At 33.4% G+C, this 20,845-nt stretch overlaps 1 protein-coding gene across 10 annotated transcripts in view; it reads left to right on the top strand.

Moving 5' to 3' along the window:
* Kiaa1468 (KIAA1468 ortholog) overlaps positions 1 to 20,845 on the top strand; it is a 117,300-nt gene that overhangs the window by 11,965 nt on the left and 84,490 nt on the right. For all 10 annotated transcript variants that reach the window (XR_002822555.1, XM_023723130.1, XM_004638263.2 and 7 more), the window contains exons 2-5: positions 5,457 to 5,546; positions 16,286 to 16,357; positions 16,470 to 16,525; positions 16,634 to 16,747. Coding sequence is in view for 9 of the 10 variants with exons in the window: in XM_023723130.1 (XP_023578898.1) it covers positions 5,457 to 5,546; positions 16,286 to 16,357; positions 16,470 to 16,525; positions 16,634 to 16,747 (332 nt within the window). In the remaining variant the exon portion in view is untranslated. The remainder of the gene's footprint in view (positions 1 to 5,456; positions 5,547 to 16,285; positions 16,358 to 16,469; positions 16,526 to 16,633; positions 16,748 to 20,845) is intronic.

Below are 20,845 nucleotides of genomic sequence, written 5' to 3'. Positions count from 1 at the left end.
CACTGCGCCTGGGCTGGGACGAGTAGTCTGTCCCGCCGGCGCCGGGTAGCCGGAAGCTCTCAGAGGGTTTTTCTTAGAAAGTTATAGACATAGAAAAAAATTTTTGGACATATTTTTCAGTGGCCATAATAAGAAGAAGTTGAAAATTAAATGGGATATTTGCCCTTCTCAAAGAACCTCTGTATTATATAGATGCATATTTTAAAAATGAAAAAAAAATTAACAATTTAATGGAAGAAAAATATATCATGACCATAGAGGCACTAATGTTGGCATAAATGTATAACTTAAAATGAGAAAGTTAAAGAATTAATAAACTATCAGTAGATATGTACTTATAAAAATTTTATCTGAAATCAATAGCCAACATCATTCTTAACATTCCAGTAAAGTTAAGAATAAAACAATGGGGCTGGGAAGATAGCTCAGTAGAATAAGCACTTGCCTGGTAAGCGCAGGGTCCTGAGTTCGATCCCCAGCACTGCAAAAAAAAAAGAAAAAAAGTGAACCGATTTTTTTGTCACAACAGTAGAATATTGGTTGATAAAAATTTATTATGTTGAATATACATGTTTTCATATGCAGGTTGGAGACAAAAGAATAGCTAATGAGAAACCAAAACATGTGACATACAACAGAATATTGTACTCAAGTGGACTTTATGGTTAGGGCAGTAATGGCCAGATCAACTAATATGTCAGGAGAATACTCCATACATGAAGATAGGATGTGAATAGAGAATTCATTCACATAAGTAAAAAGAGAAGGTAGCCAGAATATTTCTGAAAGATACTAATACTCACTATTAGTCAAAGATAAATAAGGTATTTTGTAGTATGCTAAATTAGTGAGGATTGAACACCTAACATTGACAAATGTTCTTTTATATTCCTGGTGGAATTCATATTGCTGGGTGTACTTGTTGAAAAGCAATTTAGCAGTATATAACAATAGCTTTCATAATATGTCAAAAAACTTATATAAGCTTCACTTTTTAGAAAACAAGATAAATTTCATTCTATTTTTCACAAAATGCCTATACATACTTCATATGAAGAGTTCAAAAGAGAATAGAAATTCAGAGAAAAATTTAATGATATAATTACCTTATCCCCAGCTTTATTGGGATTCGAATGGTCTGTCTTTTCTATGTCTGTATTTTTGTTATAGTACGTTTTATAATTGAAGGAAAAAAAGTAATTTGTGATCTGATATAAAACATTGAAGAAAAGTAGTTAATTTTTTGAGATTTGAAATAATAAAGTACTATATGTTACAACTAAGGAACTTCATCTTATAATGTATCATATTGGTCATTTGCCAGGCAGATAATTTTCTTATTCAGTAATTAATCCAGCTTAATATTTTATATATTTACCTGTTTACAAGGCCTATGACTTAAAAATCCTTATAAGGTTTATCCACTATATTGTGACATGCATTTGTTTATTTGGTTTTCAGTAACTCATTGTCTAGCTCTGGTTCAACTTCACATGGGAAAACATAAAACTCTGTTTCAGAGAATACAAATAATAGCTGATTTTTAGTATTACAACTTTTATTATTAATAGTTTCTGATGATTTAGTTCATTTTACCCCTTTTAACATCCAAGATTTATTTTTGTAATATTTTATGAAAAGTTCAAAATTTTAAGAAAAGTTAGATCTTACATTTATATAGCTACCAACCTCAATTCTACAATTAATAGTTTACTATATACTTACTTTGTCTCCTATCTGTTCCTCTCACTCTGTCTACCTGACAGTCTCATTTCTTATACTTTTCAGATGAAGTTGAAAGTATCAGGATATTTTATCATACATGTCATTAGTTAGAAATCAGTATTTCTCTTTTGAGGTAAATCTTAATAATATGTAAAATATAGCCACATCACAAAAAGTTTCATACCCCTTCCCTGCCAATTTCTATCTCTTTTAGCCGTTTGCCATAAGAACCATTATTAAGACTTTTTTCTCATGTTACTATTGCTTATTCTAAAAACTCTATATAAATCAAATTATATTGTAGATTTTCTTATATAAGGCTTTCATTTAGCAGAAAGCAGTTGAGATTCACTCATGTTATTGTGTATGCAGAATCAGTTTTTTGTATTTATTTTTTAACGTAGTACTAATCCTGAGTTGAAAACATTTAATGTGAATTTTTTGAGATGCCTATGTATATAATTTGGGTTAGGTTTTTTACTTTCACTGTCAAGATATTCCTTCCTTTTAAAAAAATTGATAGCTTTGCTGAAATAAAATTTAAATGTCTTAAAATTCACCTATTTATATTTTGGGTTCCATGCCAAGATGTAAGTAAAGAGCAAAATGAAAGATAATAGGAAATAAATCACTTAACAAAAGGAAAGGTGACCAAAAGATGGAGGATGGGAGGAAGGGAAACCATGATTTAAGATGAAAAAAAAAGATTTAAGATGTTTTATTTACATGTCTCATCTGCCCCTGAGAAATATATACTGCAAACACATCCTGACCAAAAAAAAAAAAAAAAATCAATATTTTACCCATTTAAAGTGTGTAATTCCGTGTTTTTTTATTATATTTACACTATGTACAGCTATCACTTGAATCTACTTTCAGGGACCAAAATCATTACCTCAGAAACAAGTCTTTTATCTTGCAGATGCCACATGTATCTCTACATCTGAGCCCTAGGAAATGTCTAACCTGTTTTGTAGGCTTATAGGTTTACTCTCTCTACATTTTAAATACATGACAATTATACAACATGCAATTCTTTTGTGACTGAAATTTTTATAGCATGTATTATTACTGTCACGTTTTGTTAATAATATCCCATTGAACAGATGAATAATACATTTTAGTTCTCTGTCAGTAGACAGACACTTGGTTCTTTCTACATTTTTGCCAGTGTGAGTAATGTTGTTGTAAACAATCATGTACAAGATTTTGTGTGTAAGTGCAATTCACAGGTCCTATAGTAGCCTGAGCCTTTTGAGGAACTGCCAAACTGATTTCCAACCTGACTGTACTTTTACATCCTCATCATCTTAATGTGAAGATGACAAGTTCCCTACATTCTTGCCTACATTTGTATTTTATTGAAGTATACAATTTGATCGTTTTTCATATATTTACAAAATTGTGGAACTATTACCACTTTTTTAAAAGAGAGATTGATTGTTTGATTGATTGATTGATTGATTTGGTGCAGGGTTTTGCTATGCAGTTCTGACTCATAGTGATCCTCTTGTCTCAGCCTCCCTAGTGCTGAGATTACAGCCCTGCACCACTGCGCTTGGTGTCAGTAGCACATGCAGTGTGGGGCCAGTTCAGCATGTGGTACTACGGATCAAATCCTGGTTCTTGTACTTGCCAGGGAGGCGTTTAGACTGCCGAGCTATCTCCCCACTCCATTACCACTTTCTAATTCCAAGATCATCTTTAATTTCTTTTAATAATGTTTTACAGTTATCATTGTCTTAAGTTTTACATTTTTGTTACTGTTTTTCCTGAATAATACATTTAATGAAACTGGTTTATAATAAAAATTCATTCTAAAACCCAAACTGATAAGAGTATCAGAACAGACATCAGAAAAATTACAATGTCAAAGATTTGAAAGTTACACTTATAAACTATTTATAATATGACAAAAACAAGAATTTAATATATCAAAACCTTTGGAGAATTAAGTTTATTTTATTAAGTATTGGGGCCGGAGAGATAGCTTAGAGGCATAAGCACCTACCTGGCAAGCACAAGGACCCGAGTTCAATACCCCGCTCCATATGCCATGCAGCCCACTGTGCGGTCCCGGAACTAGGTTTGGTGGTACACGCCTGTAATCCCAGTACTTGGGAGGTTGAGCCAGGAGGATCTCTGTCAATTCGAGATGAATCTGGGGACTACAAACGTGAGCCAACTGGCGAACTACATAGTGAAACCCTGTCAAAAAAGAAAAGAAAATTAAGTGTTTTATTCTTTTGATATTATTGGAAATGAAATTGTTTTCTTAGCTTTATTTTTGAAATGTTAATTGATATTGTATAATCTGATTTTCTGTAAAAAATAGTTTACTTTCTAAACTGAATGGCTTTATATTCATTGGTTTCTTAAAATAAGAATTAATAGTTGTATTAATCACTATTCTCCTATATGAATGTTTTTTTTTTCCTTGATCTGCTTTTAGTATTTTCCATTCATACTTAGTTTTCAACAGTTTGATTATAATATGCCTAAGTTTCTACTGTCATTATCCCCACCTCTTGTCTCACCTATTGTTGACTCCAATTTCTTTTTCTCTTCTTTTAGTATCAGGAATCAAACTCAGGACCTTATGCCTGCTACACAATCACTGTGTCACAGAGTTACATATCCCCAGCCCAACTTTAGTTTCTACATAATGTTTTTTTTACTATCCTACAAAATCCTATGGCTCTGTTAATCTTCTTTTCAACCTTTTTATACTTTTTAATCTTCAGATTAAATGATTTATATTTATCCACATGGTTACTCTTTCCGCCATCATCTTTATTCCTTTACTTGACTATAAATAGATTTTTAATTTTAGATATTTAGTTCTTAGTTCTAAAATTTCTGTTGGTGTTTTTTATGCTCTATACTTTTCTGCTAAGATTTTTCTCTCTTAACTCACACTCTTTACATGCATTCCTTCATTTCACAATATAGTTATAATACCTGTTTTAAAATCTTAGTCTAAAAGGGCCAGCCTGATAAATCAGCAGACTAAAACGCCTGCTTAGGCAGAGCATAGGGGCTGGGATTGGATCCCAGCTTGCCTTGCCGGCCTCACCCCCGGGTGTTCTGAAATAGCGATTGAGACTGAGCATGGTGGCTCCCACCTGTAAGCTCAGCACTTGGGGGGCTCTAAGCAGAAGAATCACTACTAGTCCGATCTATATGGTAAGACACTGTAGACCCTGTCCTAAGTACAAAAAATTAAAAAACAAAAGTGAATAAATAAAATCTTAGTCTACTGTGTATCTGGGTATATGTAGTTTATCTTGGTATTAGTCCTAATTGTTTTCTTTTGACACTGGATCACATTTTATTGATTTTTTTTTTTTTGGTGTATCAAGTAATTTTGTATTGTATGATAGACAATATGCATCTTAAGTTGTGAAGACTAGAGGATTTTTTTTTTCAGATTGGTTTCTTTTTATTATATAATTATTTTATTCAAACTACATCTGCAAAAAGTCTTACTCTGGGCTTTTTGCTGTCTTCCCTGTGTGTGGGTTATGTGGCAGTCAGCCAGAGATTTGGGAGTGAAACTTGGTTACTATAAAGTGGCTTAATCTGAGCATCTTTACCTTTTTTTTAATAGATCCTAGAACTTAGATTCATGGTTTTATTAATTGGAAATATTGATAGATACTTGAATTCTAATCATTTGAAGAAAATTAAAATCCACTTAATCGATTTTACTATTTTTGTCTTTGTTATAGATCGAGCTGGCAGCATCAGTACTCTTGATTCTTTAGACTTTGCAAGATATTCAGATGATGGTAACAGGGAAACTGATGAGAAAGTGGCAGGTAAGATTATGAAGTGAGACTTGGATTATTTGACTTTCTAGAAGTAACAAGATGGTTTAAGAAATTTTCTTTTTCATTTTCTACACTATGGTATGATAATGTAACATATTATTATATAAAGTTGTGTTATTACTTACTAAACTATTGTAAGTTTGGGGTACTTGTAGTAATAACTCCCCATTCCAGTGAAGACTTGCTAGATTTCTGTGTGTGTGTGTGTGCATGTAACTGCAATTTGCTGAGTTCACATGTAGCTAGCAGTCAGAACAGTTGTACAACTGGTATAAAACAGGTTTAAATTAGCTGTTACAACTTTGTTGTACAAAGTTAGTTAGACATCAGCTTCTTCTTTTTTTTTTTTTTTTTTTCTTCCAAACCAGGGGTGATTTTCAGGTATGTGTATCATCTTATCTTTATTGTTAAAAACTGGTTAAAATAGTTTCATTCTATTGGGTCTGTATGTTTTGTTTTTTTCTTTTTGTATTGGGAATTGAACTTAGGGCCTTGTACTTGCAAGGCAGGCACTGTACTGCTGAGCTACATCCCTAATCCATTAGTTCCTTTCTGTAGCGTGAGTAAAACTTTGCCTGGAGTTCCCTTGGTGCTGCCCACATGTTTCTTTTTTCTAACTTTCCTGTGATACAGAAAATAGTTAGGGCTGGCCAGATAGCTCAGTAGACTAAAGTGCCTACTTAGGCAGAGCACAGCAGCAGGGGTTTGATCCAATCCCCGGCCTGTCATGCTGGCCCAGCGCCTGGGGTATGCTGAGACTGCGATTCAGACTAGGCGTGGTGGTACATGCATGTAATCACAGTGCTTGGTAGGCTGAAAGCAGGAGAATCACTGTGAGTCCAATCTATATAGTGAGACCCTGTAGACCCTATAGACCCTGTACTAAATACCAAAAAAGCAAAGAATCCTTGGCCAGGGAGATAGCTCAGTAGAACAAGCACTTGCCAAGGTCCTGAGTTCAGTCCCCAGTACTGCAAAAAAAAAAAAAAAAAAAAGAAAGAAAGAAAGAAAGAAAGAAAGAAAGAAAGAAAAGAAACAAAAAGAAAATAGTGTTAATGTTTGGGGCTATGGTGATAGCTCTGCCTAAGCACCTGCCTGGCAAGCACAAGGACATGGATTCCATCCCTGGTACCGCATGCCACACTGACCCTGGGACACTAGCACAGTGGCATAGCACACCCACCTGTAATCCCAGCACTGGGAAGGCAGACACAGGAGAATCACTATAAGTCCAAGCTGTGTAGCAAGACCCAGTACCAAATAAATCAATAAATACAATTTTTTTTTAAAAAAGGAAATAGTGTTAATGTTTGATGTAGTGAGGTGCTTATGGACTTTGCCCATTCCAGTAAGAAGGAAACATCCTTTCAAATTTCTTGGCTGCTCATTCCATTCTCCTTCCCCTTCTCATCCCTTCTTCCTCACCTGTCCTGCCTTCTAGATACTACCAATGACTTCAGAGGGCCAGTTTGTACCCTGGGTTCTCCCTATACCAGATCAGACAGTGAGAGTGGGGTTCACCCTGGAATTTGCCAGCATAGATGCCTTGGTACCTTCAGTGTAAACATCTGGTACCTCAAGGCTATGACTTCCTCCCTTGAAGTCATTCTTGATCGTGTTCCAGGAATTTTAGTTTTTAGGACTTTGGCCTGGAGATAGACTAGAGCAGTAGATATTACTTAAATCTTTTGAGCTCCATTGGAATGTGGCCACACCTGAAAGAGGAGGTGTGCCATATGAACTCAGAAGGCAACAGAAGGTCAGAAAATGTCCATAATATACATTCTATTCTATTGAATTTTTTTCTTCTGTTTACTGGTATAATTTCTTTCTTTCTTTCTTTTTCTTTTTTAGAGAAGGGACTACAGGGTGTTCAGGGTCTCGCTACTAGATCAGACTCATAGTGATCCGCCTATTTACAACCTCCCAAGAGCTGAGATTACAAGCGGGGGCCAGCACAGCAGGCCCAGGATCCAACCCCTGGCCCCTGTGCCTGCTTGCAGGCGCTTTATCTGCTGAGCTATTTGGCTGGCCCTTGGACCAAGTTTTGAATAGCTTCAAAATTCCCTAACCATAAAGAAAATTCAACACTGGTCAGAGAAAGAAATGGAAAATGAAAGGAGTAATGTGGAATAATTTATGTACAGAATCCAAGGTATGAACATGCCTTGAAAAAGAATGAAGTGACCCACAGCACCACACATACACACACAGTAAAAGGAGTTTATAAGAAAAGCCACAGATGACAATTTGCTATTAGATTTTTGTACTATTTTATAGTAAAAGCTTTGTCTTTATAGTAATGAAAACAAGAGTTAATTTAAGTAGTTTGACAATAGGGAAAAAAAGGTCATATTTAGTGTTTCAAGAAATTTAGTTTTATTGGGGAGAAAACATCTATGGATATCTTAAAATTATTTTTTATTAATCTGTTGTGAGCTATGTCCATAATTATCAGAGTTGTAGCTTATTTAATTGCAAGTACAGAACACTTTCATTATGAATATATGATTTATTAGTAATTTATTATTAGACATTATTTCAAATTTTTATATGAGCAACAAACTCAAGATTTGAATTTAAAGTTTCTTTTTTTTTTTTTTCTTTTTTTTTCGGTATTGAGGATTGAACTCAGGCCCTTGCCAGGGAAACACTTATTCCACTGAGCCATTTTCCGGCCCCCAGGAACAAGTTTCTTAAACCTTACCAAATGTCATGGCCATTATGGCATTTCATATGCCTTATTCTAAACCCTCTAATGTTGATTACTTATTTGAATGACAGCATTATTATCATCATGTACTTGCAGGGAAACAGCCTTTCAGAGAAATTATGTACAACCTCAGAATCAAAAGTAGGACAATGGGGCTGACCAAATAGCTCAGTGGATTAAAGCTCCTACAAGCAGGCACAGGGTCCAGGGGTTCCATCCTAGGGCCTGCTGTGCTGGCCCCGCCCCCCAGGGCACTCTGACGTAGCAATTGAGACTGGGCGTGGTAGCAAGCGCCTATGATCCCAGCTCTTAGGAGGCCTGATCACTATGAGTCCAATTTAGGGATGAGACCCTGAAACACCCTGTAGACCCTTCACTAACATACAAAAAAAAAAAAAGAACTAGGAGTCAAATTTAGATAGCCTACCCACAGAGCCCAAAATTGACTATAGCATATGTTATCCCTTGCCATGAAGGATTAGGTTTGACCTAATTAAAAGTGATATTTTTATTCCTTGCCAAAGAATAGAGATAATAAATATTTTAAACTCTCAGACAGTGTTATGAGTTAGAAAAATGTGGTTTGATTGCGTTATTTACCAAAAGTACTACAACAGCTCAGCACTGTAAACAATACCACTTTAATGGAGACAATTACTAGGAGAGTTTATTGTGTTTTCCTATATCAAATGCCAGCTTGATTGTTATCATCATTAATTGATTACTGTATCTACCCAACAAATCACATCAGTAATATCTAAATATCATGTTATTTGTCTAATTTAAGATTAATTTATCCTATCAGTTATATCGCATATCAAATAACATTGTTAGATAAGTATTTTTGTAATATTATTAAGCATGTTTTAATTTATTTAGCAGTGGTTAAGTAGATCAAGTTTTATATGTTTTATTGTGTGTATGGTTATTTATTAGAAAAAATTCTTATCTGGAAATTGGTCACATAATTATGTTCCTTTTAATTTTCATTAGAAAATTTAGGTTTTAGGTTGAGTCAAACTGAAAGGGTTCATCATTCTTATTTATTTTATTAGTTCTAACTAGGAGAAGACATTGATATAAAAGCAAAATGTTTAGCTTAGATTTGTACATTTGGAATAGTCTATTTATGGTACTACAGGCAGAAACAAGAAAAAGAAAACAGAATACCTCTGACCAAGTTTGCTGTGTGTATAACATTTTCATTTTCTGTTTTTTTTAAAACTTAGAACTTTTAGTAAAATGATTAATAATCTTATATCTAAATAACTTCTGATAGATAAAGAATAAGGAGGAGTATATCGGGTAGCCCACATACTTGTACAACTAAGAGTAAAATATATTAAATATGTTATAGTTTTGAACCCTACATTTTAATCTAAAGAATATACTATAATTCTAAGTTTGGAGAAATAAGTAATTTTTCATTATACTGTCTTATATAAATAAATGATTTCATCTTCTTTAGAAATGGAAAAAATGATGTTATCCCAAGAGAATAGTTTTCAGTCTTTTAATGATCTTGTGCTGTATAACTTGCTATCAAACTAGATGTTTGAATATGTGGATGAGACTTGCGTTGGCAAAGTAAAAAAGCTTCCTTTAAAAACTTATAAAAAAGCAATAATTCATGAAAGATCCTATTCTGTCATTGGATCATACATAAGCCTCAAAAATGATGAAGAAGCATCCAAGAAAGAAAAAAATAAATTTCTTTGCTGTGACAGTTTGGGTTGAAAGTATGGATAACACAAATATTCCATAAGATTATGATAACACAGGCAGTCATTACCAGGCAAATGTAGGGTTTTTTTCAGTTTTTAATCAGCTGTTGATATTTATAAAATAGATACAACATTTCCACAAAAATGACTTAAATAGTAACAGACATCAAATAAGCCTAACTGTATTTTTATTCCTTTATTAAAAGGTCTACACCTTGAAGATAATGAGACATTCATGTCCTAAATATTGGCATTGCCATTATTGTTATGTATTTTGAGCATCCATTATATGTTAGGTACAATATTACACACTACCTTAAAATAAAATAAGAAATAAACTTTCTCCCCATAAGGCATTGGTTCTAAAACATGCCTGGATCCATAATTCAGTCCTTTGGAAGTAGTGACAAGAACCTTGTTACTTTTAGAATCACCTAGATTCCTGTTTTCAGCTTCACAAGATCCATCTTTTAGCATCAGTGTCCCTAATTTTGTTTTTGTAGCTCTATGTTGCTGTATAATTTCTGTGCTTCATACCTTAACTCAGCTGGTATGTAGAAAACTTAAAAACTATGCTTTGCAAATTGTAGGAAAAGATACTTCTTGAATGCTGGTAAGATCATTTACTATTAAAACTATCACATATGATATCAGTTGTCCACTAAGGAAATAATTTACCCAGTATTCCAAATATTATGCTGTTCTAAGAGTAACAATCAGTAATGAAACCTTTATAATGCCTATGTGATCCAGTAAACATTCTTAAGTAATATTCAGGGTTTTTTGCCTGTAGCGTAATCTGCTTCTGTCCCCTGGGTAAGAGATATCATTAGTACGTTTTCATTCGTTAGGTAGTGAGTAGCCTGACACCTTCATATACAGCTTTTTTGTGATTATTTTTTTTACACCATTTTGCTTTAATTTCCAAGTTGGCTGTAATTTTGGGAAAACAACACAAGTCTCAGTTCACAGCAGCAGCTGCAGCACCCCAGGTGACTTCATGAGGCTGCTCCACTGGCTTGCGGACAGTGTTGTTACGTGCTGGTGCATTCTGCTGCACACACTAACATTTACAGAGAAAATCGTGTACATACAGGTTTTAAAAATCAGCATAATACACTAATGCAAATATAAAGTGCAGATATCACAAAAGTGGTTATAACGATTTCATTTCACAGATACTGTACACCAGAGTACTGTAGAAGTGGCCATTGAATCTAAACAGATTTGAAAGCCGTAAATCTGGACTAAAATGCGTTTTGTGATTATTTTTAAGTGTATTTCCCTTCGGGTACAGTTAATCTATTTACCTTCTTATTACCAATAGTTTTTCATATGTATTTATATTGTATTTAGTACAGTGTCTACAGGGTCTCACTCCATAGATCAGACTCATGGTGATCCTCCTGTTTACAGTCTCCTCTAGGATTACAGGCGCTCACCACCAGCCCAGTTTCATTCACCCCTCAGTGCGCCCTGAGTGCAGGATCCATATGGCAGGCCAGGGGATTGAACTCTCAGCCCTTGCATCTGCCTAAACAGGTGCTTTAATCTGCTGAGTAGTTTGGCTGGCCCTATTACCGATACTTTTGATGTTCTTATTTTGAGCCATGTCAAAATCTTACAATTTTGCACCATTGAAAGTAAGATAGATGTACTCTGACAAAGCTGAAGATAGTATTTTGAAAAGAGACTCATCTGATTTGTTATCATAAAATTAATATAGGCTCAGAGAGGAAATTTTTAAAATGTGGTGGGTAGTTATATCTAAGGTGAAAATAATAGTGATTATACAATCATTAAGATTTTTGTATATTGGGTTTTTTTCTTTAGATTTACATTTCCTAAGTGTATTTTATGGCAATGTTAGCTTCAAAGGGAAAAGACATAGCCAGACGTGGTAGCACCGATCTGTAGTCCTAGTACTCAGGAGCTTGAGACAGGCAGTTAGTTGAGACCAACCTTGGCTACATAGTGAACTTAAAGTCAGCCTGAACTACATGGAAGACCCTGTCTCAAAAAACAAAAACAAACCATAGGGTTGGGGAGATAGCTCAGCGGCATAAGTGCCTGGCAAGCACAAGGTCCTGAGTCCAATGCCTGGTATTGGGGTGTGGGGGAGGCGCACAGAAAAAGAAACAAAAGTGAGGGGAGGCACAAAATGATAATTTTTATGATTAAGTTTAGAAAATTAGAGTTTTTCTGCAGGATTTTTACAATTGTAGGTTATTAAAATAGTTTATCTGATAATGTAAATCTGTACTCAGGCAATAGAGTCAGGTGAAGTGAATGGTTCAAGTTCTTAAAGGCTTAGAATCAAATGGTTTTAACATTTAGGTCACAGGAGAGTAAGGAGAGGGGATAAATGCAGAGTAATCTCCAGACTTCTTGTTTGACCAGCCTGGTAGGTAGTGATGACATTAATGGAGGAAATTCCAGGATGAAGACCAGACTGGGTAAGAAGGTGAAGGAATTCGTATAGATAGGATAAAATTCAGAGCACAGGAGACAGTCAAGTGGGTATCTCGAGAAGATAATTAGGTAGGTTTGTACTTGAGAAGAGGATTTAAAGATTTCTGAATCTTAAAGTACTTGTGATAAATATAGCCACAGTAATGAGTATCACTGCAACAGTTAGGTAAAGTACAAAGATAAAAGGGATAAGGACAACACTGAGAAATAACAACTCTGTGACAAGTGACAAAGGAATCTGAGCAGGAAGAACAATAACCAAAAGAATTTGTTTCTTTAAAGGCTGTGTACTAATTCCCCACAATGAATGTAATCAGTGTGTACTATAAATATGAACTGATAAAAATAAAAAAATTTAAAAATATATGGCCATTATAATTTTAAAAAGTAAAGGTTATTGGAAGAGGGTGCTTTTCTTCTACTAAGATAAATATAGAAAAAGAGATATCTATAAATTATGGAGAGTGCATCTTGCTTTGATTTGCTTATCCTCTGTAAGTCAGGTCTAACGAGACTACTTACTTCCTATGTTAATGACAGGTAGAGAAAATTCTCTTAAGTCCAGTAGAGGTCGTAGTGATACTGTCCAGGACTTTTGTGTTGTTCTAGAAATGATTTTTTATTCTAATGTATAATCTTAAGATTGAAAAGAGAATTATTTTCTTAGAACTGGTCTTAGGGTACTAAAGTATGTTATAAAAATTAAGAAGAGTTACCTTGAATCATCTTATATTAAGAGGAAAACATTGAGAAAATTCTGACCTGAAAGAAGACAACTGGATATCTACTGTTGAAGAGGCAGTGTGAAATGGCAGTATCCTAACTCTCGGATGGTGAATTGGAATGGAAATTAAACAATATATAACTCAGATTAGTATGATAGGAAAGATCTTCCAAATGCTGTAGGATTTTGAGTTTTTGTACCAAAATAAACTAAGCTTAACAAGTATTTCAAACTAAGCTTGACAAGTATTTCAAGGTACAATTAGTGATAATTTTAGATAGGTCCACAACTTATTATTTTTCCTTTGATACTTAAAACTTCACCTTTGTTATTTCTACATAATTGTATATATTTTTAGTAGTGAAAAAATGAGTACCTTTAAGCATTCATGTACCACTGATACGCTACCAGTTTTATAAACACAGATTAGGAAGTAACTGTTTCAACTTTTTTGATGCTGTTTTTCCTGGCTTGATCATTAATTATATTTTGGGAAATCATAGTGTGCATTGTTACTATAAGTGTACATATGTCCAGTTACTGCTTTCTTTCAGTAAGAGTATTCATCAGGGTTAGGCATAAGTTGAACAAGATAGTTGCCTGTTCCTGTAGCATGTTTTATAAACACGTATATTCTCAAAATTTTTGTAGAAAATTCTAGTATTTGAAAATATTTAGAAATTATTCTGTATGATATATAGCTTTGCAAGATAATTTTGAACTTTAACATCTTAATAAAAAGACAAATACATATACATGTAAATATTAGCACTGCTTTGAAGAACATTTTTGTGAAAGTTACATAATTACTTGATTATACTCTGGTTTTTTTAGAGATGTGCAATAGTTTAAAAAAATGCACCTTTGTCTTCTAAAGTCTGTATTGTATACTAAGAAACATGCAGCAGAGTGAATTCATTTTAGTAGGTACTATCTTTTTCACAGTACTGGTAACTTCTAATGACATTTGGCAACATATATATATAGATACGCATAAAAATATAAATTCTTGCCGTCTGACATGGGTTTTTCTGGCTTTCTGTGCCTTAATCATTCAGTGTTTGCTCTTGGTCACCTAAACTTTCACCAATTTAATTTGAGTTTTTCTCAGTTTGTGTTTCAACCAGTTTTTCTATCCCCCTTTCATATTTCTATCACTTTCATGTAGGGCATGTCTGATCTGCAATTTTTCTGTAATACATCTTAGTACATTTTAAGTGATATTGAAAGCAAATATATATGTATATAACATATATACATATATATTTAACATTTCACATGTATATATTGGAGGTAAAATTAGATACTTTAAAGTCAAAAATCAATTACCTACATTTTTTTAAAAAAACACCAATATGCCTTATAAATCTATTGCTATGCATGGTTTTATTTAACATAAATTCATTCTGGAAATGTTAGCTAAAGAAAATGTTTTAACTTTGTTGCACAGAAACATTTGCAGATCAGCATTGCTGACTACAAAATAACATGTAGTAGCATACAATGTCATCTGATTTTTTTTGTTGTGCTTCCATGTTGCTGCAGTAAAATTCTGTGCATCAAAATAATTGCCCATCATGTACTAGATGTGATTCAACTATATCTTCAAGTTTTTACTGAATATATGCAAACTGAGTGAATCCTAATTTTTCCATATTTTTTATAGTCTCTGATTAACAACTTGTATGACATTTTTTTCTCTTGTGAATCAGTTACAAAAAATTTCATCTTTAAGGTGAATTCTTAAATTTCCTAGTTTTTATGCAAAAGTATGTAACTATCATATTTATTAATATCCTTTTATGACAGTCCTTAATTTTACCAGTTTTATTAAGCCGAAATATTTTCTAAGTATAAATTTGTTCATTAGCATCAGATTATGAACTTTAAGAAAAATTTCGTGAAGACATGTGGTTAAATATTACTTATGATGAAACATCTTAAAAAGTTTAATAGGGGGACTGCCCCTTACCTCAGTTCTTTAAGTGGCTGCTTCAACAAAGCAGTCAGGCTCTGGTTGCTGTGGTTCAATCCCCACAACTCAAGCCAGTCAAACCTGCCCTGAAGGCATTTGGAGCCCAAAAAAAAAAAAACTTTAATAAAACAAGTTTCCCTAGTATTCCTATTTCTCTTATAATCAATATACAGTAATAGAAGCCTTTGAGTTTCATTATCTCTATCAACCTGAACAAATCTATTTGAAGGATTTTCAGAACCTTTGAAATGTAATAAATTTTATTTAGTGTCCTTGGATAACTATATCCAGTCATTTTAGAAATTATTGAAATGTACATAATCATTTGCTTTAGAAACTTGCTGGGGCCGGGGAGATGGCTCAGTGGAATAAGCGCTTCCCTGGCAAGCGCAAGGGCCTGAGTTCAATCCCCAGTTCCAAAAAAAAAAAAAAAGAAACTTGCTGTTCTTCTAGTCTTTGACTTTAAATGAAAACTAAAAACCCATAGCTGTTTATTTTTGGCATTGGGATATGTTTGACCTGTTTTTAGAAAACATGCTTATTTATAGAAAAATTTGTAAGTTTCTCAACATTTATTAAATATTTAAACCATATCTGTTCCACATCTTATAAAGGATTCTATTCACTAGCATGTCTGTATATTGGCTTATGACATTATTCTAGACAGTGCATTTAACAATAACTTTTAAAATGCTGGAGTTTTTAAAAACTATTTCCTTGTACTTCACCTAATTTATACCTTTCCTCCAAAATTATGTCTCCTGAAAACATCTCATTACATTTTCTTACTAAGTGAAACAGATTACTAATATTTTTATTTACCCACATGAAAATATGCCATAGATCTTTTTTTTTAAAATAGAGCTATTCCTTGTCAGACAGCTAGAACATTTGATAATAGTCCCCTGAATTCTAGTAAATCTATGGAAAACATTCACCAGTTTGCTTGCAAATCAACTCTGCTGCATGCGTTCACAAGTTTCATAAAGATTGCATGCTTTCTGTTTTCAATACAAATTGTATTTTTTTTCATACCCATCTTTGCTTTTTATTTTTTTATTTTTGTTTCCCTTTTCTTGGTTGGATGCCTATATGTGTTTATTCCAAATCCCTGTCCAGTCCTGGAGTTTGAACTACGGAAAGCCAAGGAGACCATTCAGGCCCTCCGAGCCAACCTGACAAAGGCTGCAGGTGGTGTACATAAAACTTTTTTGAGACCTTTTTCTACTTTGTCAATGTAGAAGTAGCTGGGATATTTTAAAATGTAAAATAGTAAAACACTGTCTGTACTTTCTTCCATCAGAACATGAAGTTCCTTTACAGGAACGAAAAAATTACAAATCAAGTCCTGAAATTCAGGTGGGTAAAAAACAAATCTAAGAAGTATTTCTACATAGAAAAGTCACAGGCCAAACACTGAAAGTGAAAAATTATAGTTTTCTATTTGTCTTTCTATTTTGCTTCCAGGAGCCAATCAAACCTCTTGAAAAGAGAGCTCTAAACTTCTTAGTCAATGAATTTTTGTTGAAGAATAACTACAAACTTACATCAATAACCTTTTCAGATGAAAATGATGATCAGGTAAAGTTAATTTTTTTAACGTTGATTTATTATTCTCTTTTTAACTTATATTTTTATTCTCTTATCTAGTTTTTTATTTTCTTAAAAGTTGGACCTATCGTAAAATTATATAAGCCTAGTTACCAAAAACAATAGTCTCTAGCTTGCCCAGTTTAATATTCTATTAACTTACACACTTTTGTTTTCCTGTTGCTTTCTACATACTTTTCATTTTTTAGACAGATTTTTATAACATTCCAGTAGCTATAACCAACTCATAACTACATACTCATAAATGTATGGAGTTTTTATTTTGAAGTATTTACTGGATAGTATAATACACACTTAGAAATCAGTTTAACTTACATGAACTTCTTCAGTACCATTGTGACAAGGAAGATATTACACAACAAAGAATATTTTGAGTGAGAAAAATATAAGCTGTATCTTTCTAGTAGAAACCAAGTTTATCTTCTTTCTTTTAATCTTGAATCTTAAAGTATAGGTTTTTTTTTTTTTATTTAGGAATATAGAGGCTACCATTTTATTATTTTGTTTTTATGATGCTAGACATTGAACCCAAAGCCTTGTACCTACTAGGCAAGCACCCAACATTCCCAGCTGTGGGAGGCCATCTTAAATGATGTTTAATTTTATTCCACTGGTTCATAAAGTCTTCCATAGATCTTTTTGCAGAAATAGAATTTCTGTAAGGGAGGGAGTACATTTACTCCCTCATTTATAATGTCTGGTAAAAATTAAATTTGATACTGTCTTCCATTGCTAATCAGTAGGTATATTTTCTGAGATCAGTGTCAATAAGTGATTTTATTGCTCTAGGAGCATCGTAGAGTATGCTTAACACAAACTAAGATGGCTGTAATATTAGGTGATAATGTTATGGGACTGCCATCATATTTGAAATGTAGTTGACTGAAGTATTATTTGGCAGAGGCAGCAGGATTGCTGTGAGTTCCAGGCTAGCCTAGGCTACACAGTCAGTTCAAAGCAAGTCTGAACTATATAGTGATACGCTGTCTCCAAGAAAACAAGTTTCCCACAATGGAAGAAATTTCCAGGTCCCAATGGCTTTACTTGTGAATACTACCAAACATTTAAGGAAAAAGAAATACCAGTAATTCAGAGATTCTTTAGAAACTGGAGAAAGGAGAATATTTCCCATTTTATTCATTGAGGCCTGCTTAATTCTAATATCAAAAGCAAAGACATTACAAGGGAAGAAAATTATGGATTCAGATTCCTCATGAATGTAAATGAGAAATTCTGCATAACATTTTAGCAAATTAAGGAATATGTAAGAAGGATAATGTGGTGTTCATTCTGGAAATGTAAGTTTAATATACAAAAAGCAGTCATCGTAGCTCACCATGTTGAAAAAAAAAAAAGAAAGAAAATCGTATCATCTGACAAAATGCAAAAAAGGTGTCTACTCCATATAAAAACATTGAAGAAATTAGAAATAGTCTGGCAAAGGATATTTATGGGGAACCTGTCACTTAACCTACTTGATAAAGACATCTAGAATTTCTACTGTTAACTGCTTCTAATGAAGATTAGCTTGAAGATGTTGGCTCGTGTAAAACAAGAAAAAGATAATAAAGAGGTGTATGTTATAGAATTCTAGCAAGGAGTAATACTGTCTGCTCACTAATAATGTGATCTGATGTTATATATGAGAAATCTTAGGGACTATCCAAAGGAGGTACAAAAATTAATAAGTTATTTTAGCAAGGGTGTAGGATAAAGGTTCAGTACATAAAAACTACTATATTGTATGCAGGGAACAATTGAAACTTTAAAAATATTCACATTTCTATAAAAACTAGAAAGTAACTTAAAGAGAAATCTTAACCAAGACTTGTTCACTAAAACAATGACAATGCTGAGAAAAATTAAGACTTATATAATGAAGAGATACTATACTCATGGATAAGATACTGTGTTTCATAGTGTGAAGGTATTAATTTTTATATTGTTAGTGCAGTTAGAATCAGTATGTTACTGATATTTTTGTAGAAAATGATGTATTTCATTTGCATGGAAATAGAAAGGAATTTGTTTAGTCACACAGAGCTAAAGAACCTGAACATCTGACTTCAGGTCTTTGAAGTACTGATGGGAAACTTAAATCAGTGAAACAGACGTGAGATCACAGACTCATATCAATGATCCTGTGATTTCTTACATAATGAAAAGTAAATTCCATGCAGACAAGATCATCGTTTTTACAAATGACGCTAAAATAATTTGTATCCATATGTTCCCCCCCCAATGAAATTCCAACTGTCCCCCATACCATATTCAAAATTCAAAATGGAGCATATACTTTTGTGTGTGTGTGTGTGTATTTAGTACAGGGTCTCACTACACAGATCAGACTCATAGTGATTCTCCTGTTTTCAGCCTCCCAAGAGCTGGGATTACAGGTATGGGCCACCACACTCTGTCTCAACACATCCTGTGGGCAGGGATGGCACAGCATGCCAGGGATCAAACCGCATTCCCTGTGCTTGCCTAAGCAGACTCTGTAATCTGCTGAGCTATCTGGCTAGCCCTGAACATGTGCTTTTAATGTATATTCTATAAATTTTTAAGGTTTCTGAATGAAATACAGGGGCAAAGATCAATAGAGTTTTGAGAAATAGGCAAAAATTTCTTAGTTATGATACTGCAAACAGGATCTTGTCTATCAAATTTGTTATCACCAGAATTACTCACCTCTGGTCTTTGAAAGTCACTCAACTGAATGAAAAATCAAATCATACATTAGGTAAAAATACAAATATTTACAACTGGCATTTGGTGTAGAATTTGCTACAACTCTATAAACTCAATGATAAATTAATCCAGTTTTTAAAAAAGAAACAAGATTTAAACACAGGCTTCACTAGGGAACTTAGCTGGTTAGCAAATACTCATATGGAAAACATAACATCGTCAGTACATTAAGATACCACAATACATTTATTAGAAAGCCTGAGACTATGTGGAGTCTTAACAAAAGATGAAGAGCAGTTAGAAAGCTCATCATTCCTGGTTTGAAATATAAGATAGATATGAAATAAATTTTGAATGGATAATAGACACTTCGACATTTAATTAGAATATGCAATAACCATTTAATAATTTTTACAAGCTAAAGTTGTTCTAGTTATTGTTGTAAGTCTAGTTCTACAAAATTCTCTTTAAATATATTTAATAGATCTTACAAAAACCTTAAAAGGTAGTATTACATCTGTTTTAGAAATAACCTATTTAACGCTTAAATTAATTTGTAACAATAAGTAGAGAGATGAATTTCATATTTAGACCAGATTTTCTCCAAAGCCCTATTTCAAATTTAATGAAAAATAATGATTCCCATTATTCAAATTAGTTATAAAATGATTCAAAGTAACATATTTAAAACATTTGAGTGAGGGCCGAGGAGATAGCTCGGCATTCTAAGCACCTGCCTAGCAAGTACAAGGACTAAAGTTGAGTCCCTGTACTGCATGCCATGCTAGCCCCTCTGGGCGTGCCATGCAGGCCACCAAAACCAGATGGGATGATGCACGCCTGTAATCCCAGTACTGGGGAGGCTGAGACAGAAGGATCACTCTGAGCCTGGGCTACATAGTGAGACCCTGTACCAAATTAATTAATTACTTTTTTAAAAAAGGAATATTTGAGTGAATTTGCAGTAGTTGCTCCAAAAAAGTTTAATGGATAAGCTATAAGCAAATTGCAAAACAGCAACGTTAAAGAGGGTCTCAGTAAATTATAAGTAAATAAGTTATAAAATATCAAATCAGTACTGAAGTCTGGTATGTTAGATGAAGATAGACTGGCAGAGTGGTGATACTTGTGTGCTATTGAATAGTCTGGAGCTTTATAAAGCTTTCTAAAAGTATTTCCACTAGAACTTGAGATACAATGTCTTTTTATAGTCTTAAGTCATGTAGTATTGAGTTAGACGAAATACTTCAAAACACAGAATATTGAAAAGCAGCTATTTGGATTCTGAAAAGTGCTGGAAGCATTTTTATAAAATAAATTACATTTAAACAGCTACATTAAGAAGACAAATAAGTTGTCTTCCCACTAGATTAAACTGAT

Source organism: Octodon degus, unplaced genomic scaffold (assembly GCF_000260255.1).
Source record: "Octodon degus isolate 3935 unplaced genomic scaffold, OctDeg1.0 scaffold00097, whole genome shotgun sequence".
Lineage (NCBI taxonomy): Eukaryota > Metazoa > Chordata > Mammalia > Rodentia > Octodontidae > Octodon > Octodon degus.
This window is presented reverse-complemented; position numbering and strand designations above follow the sequence as displayed.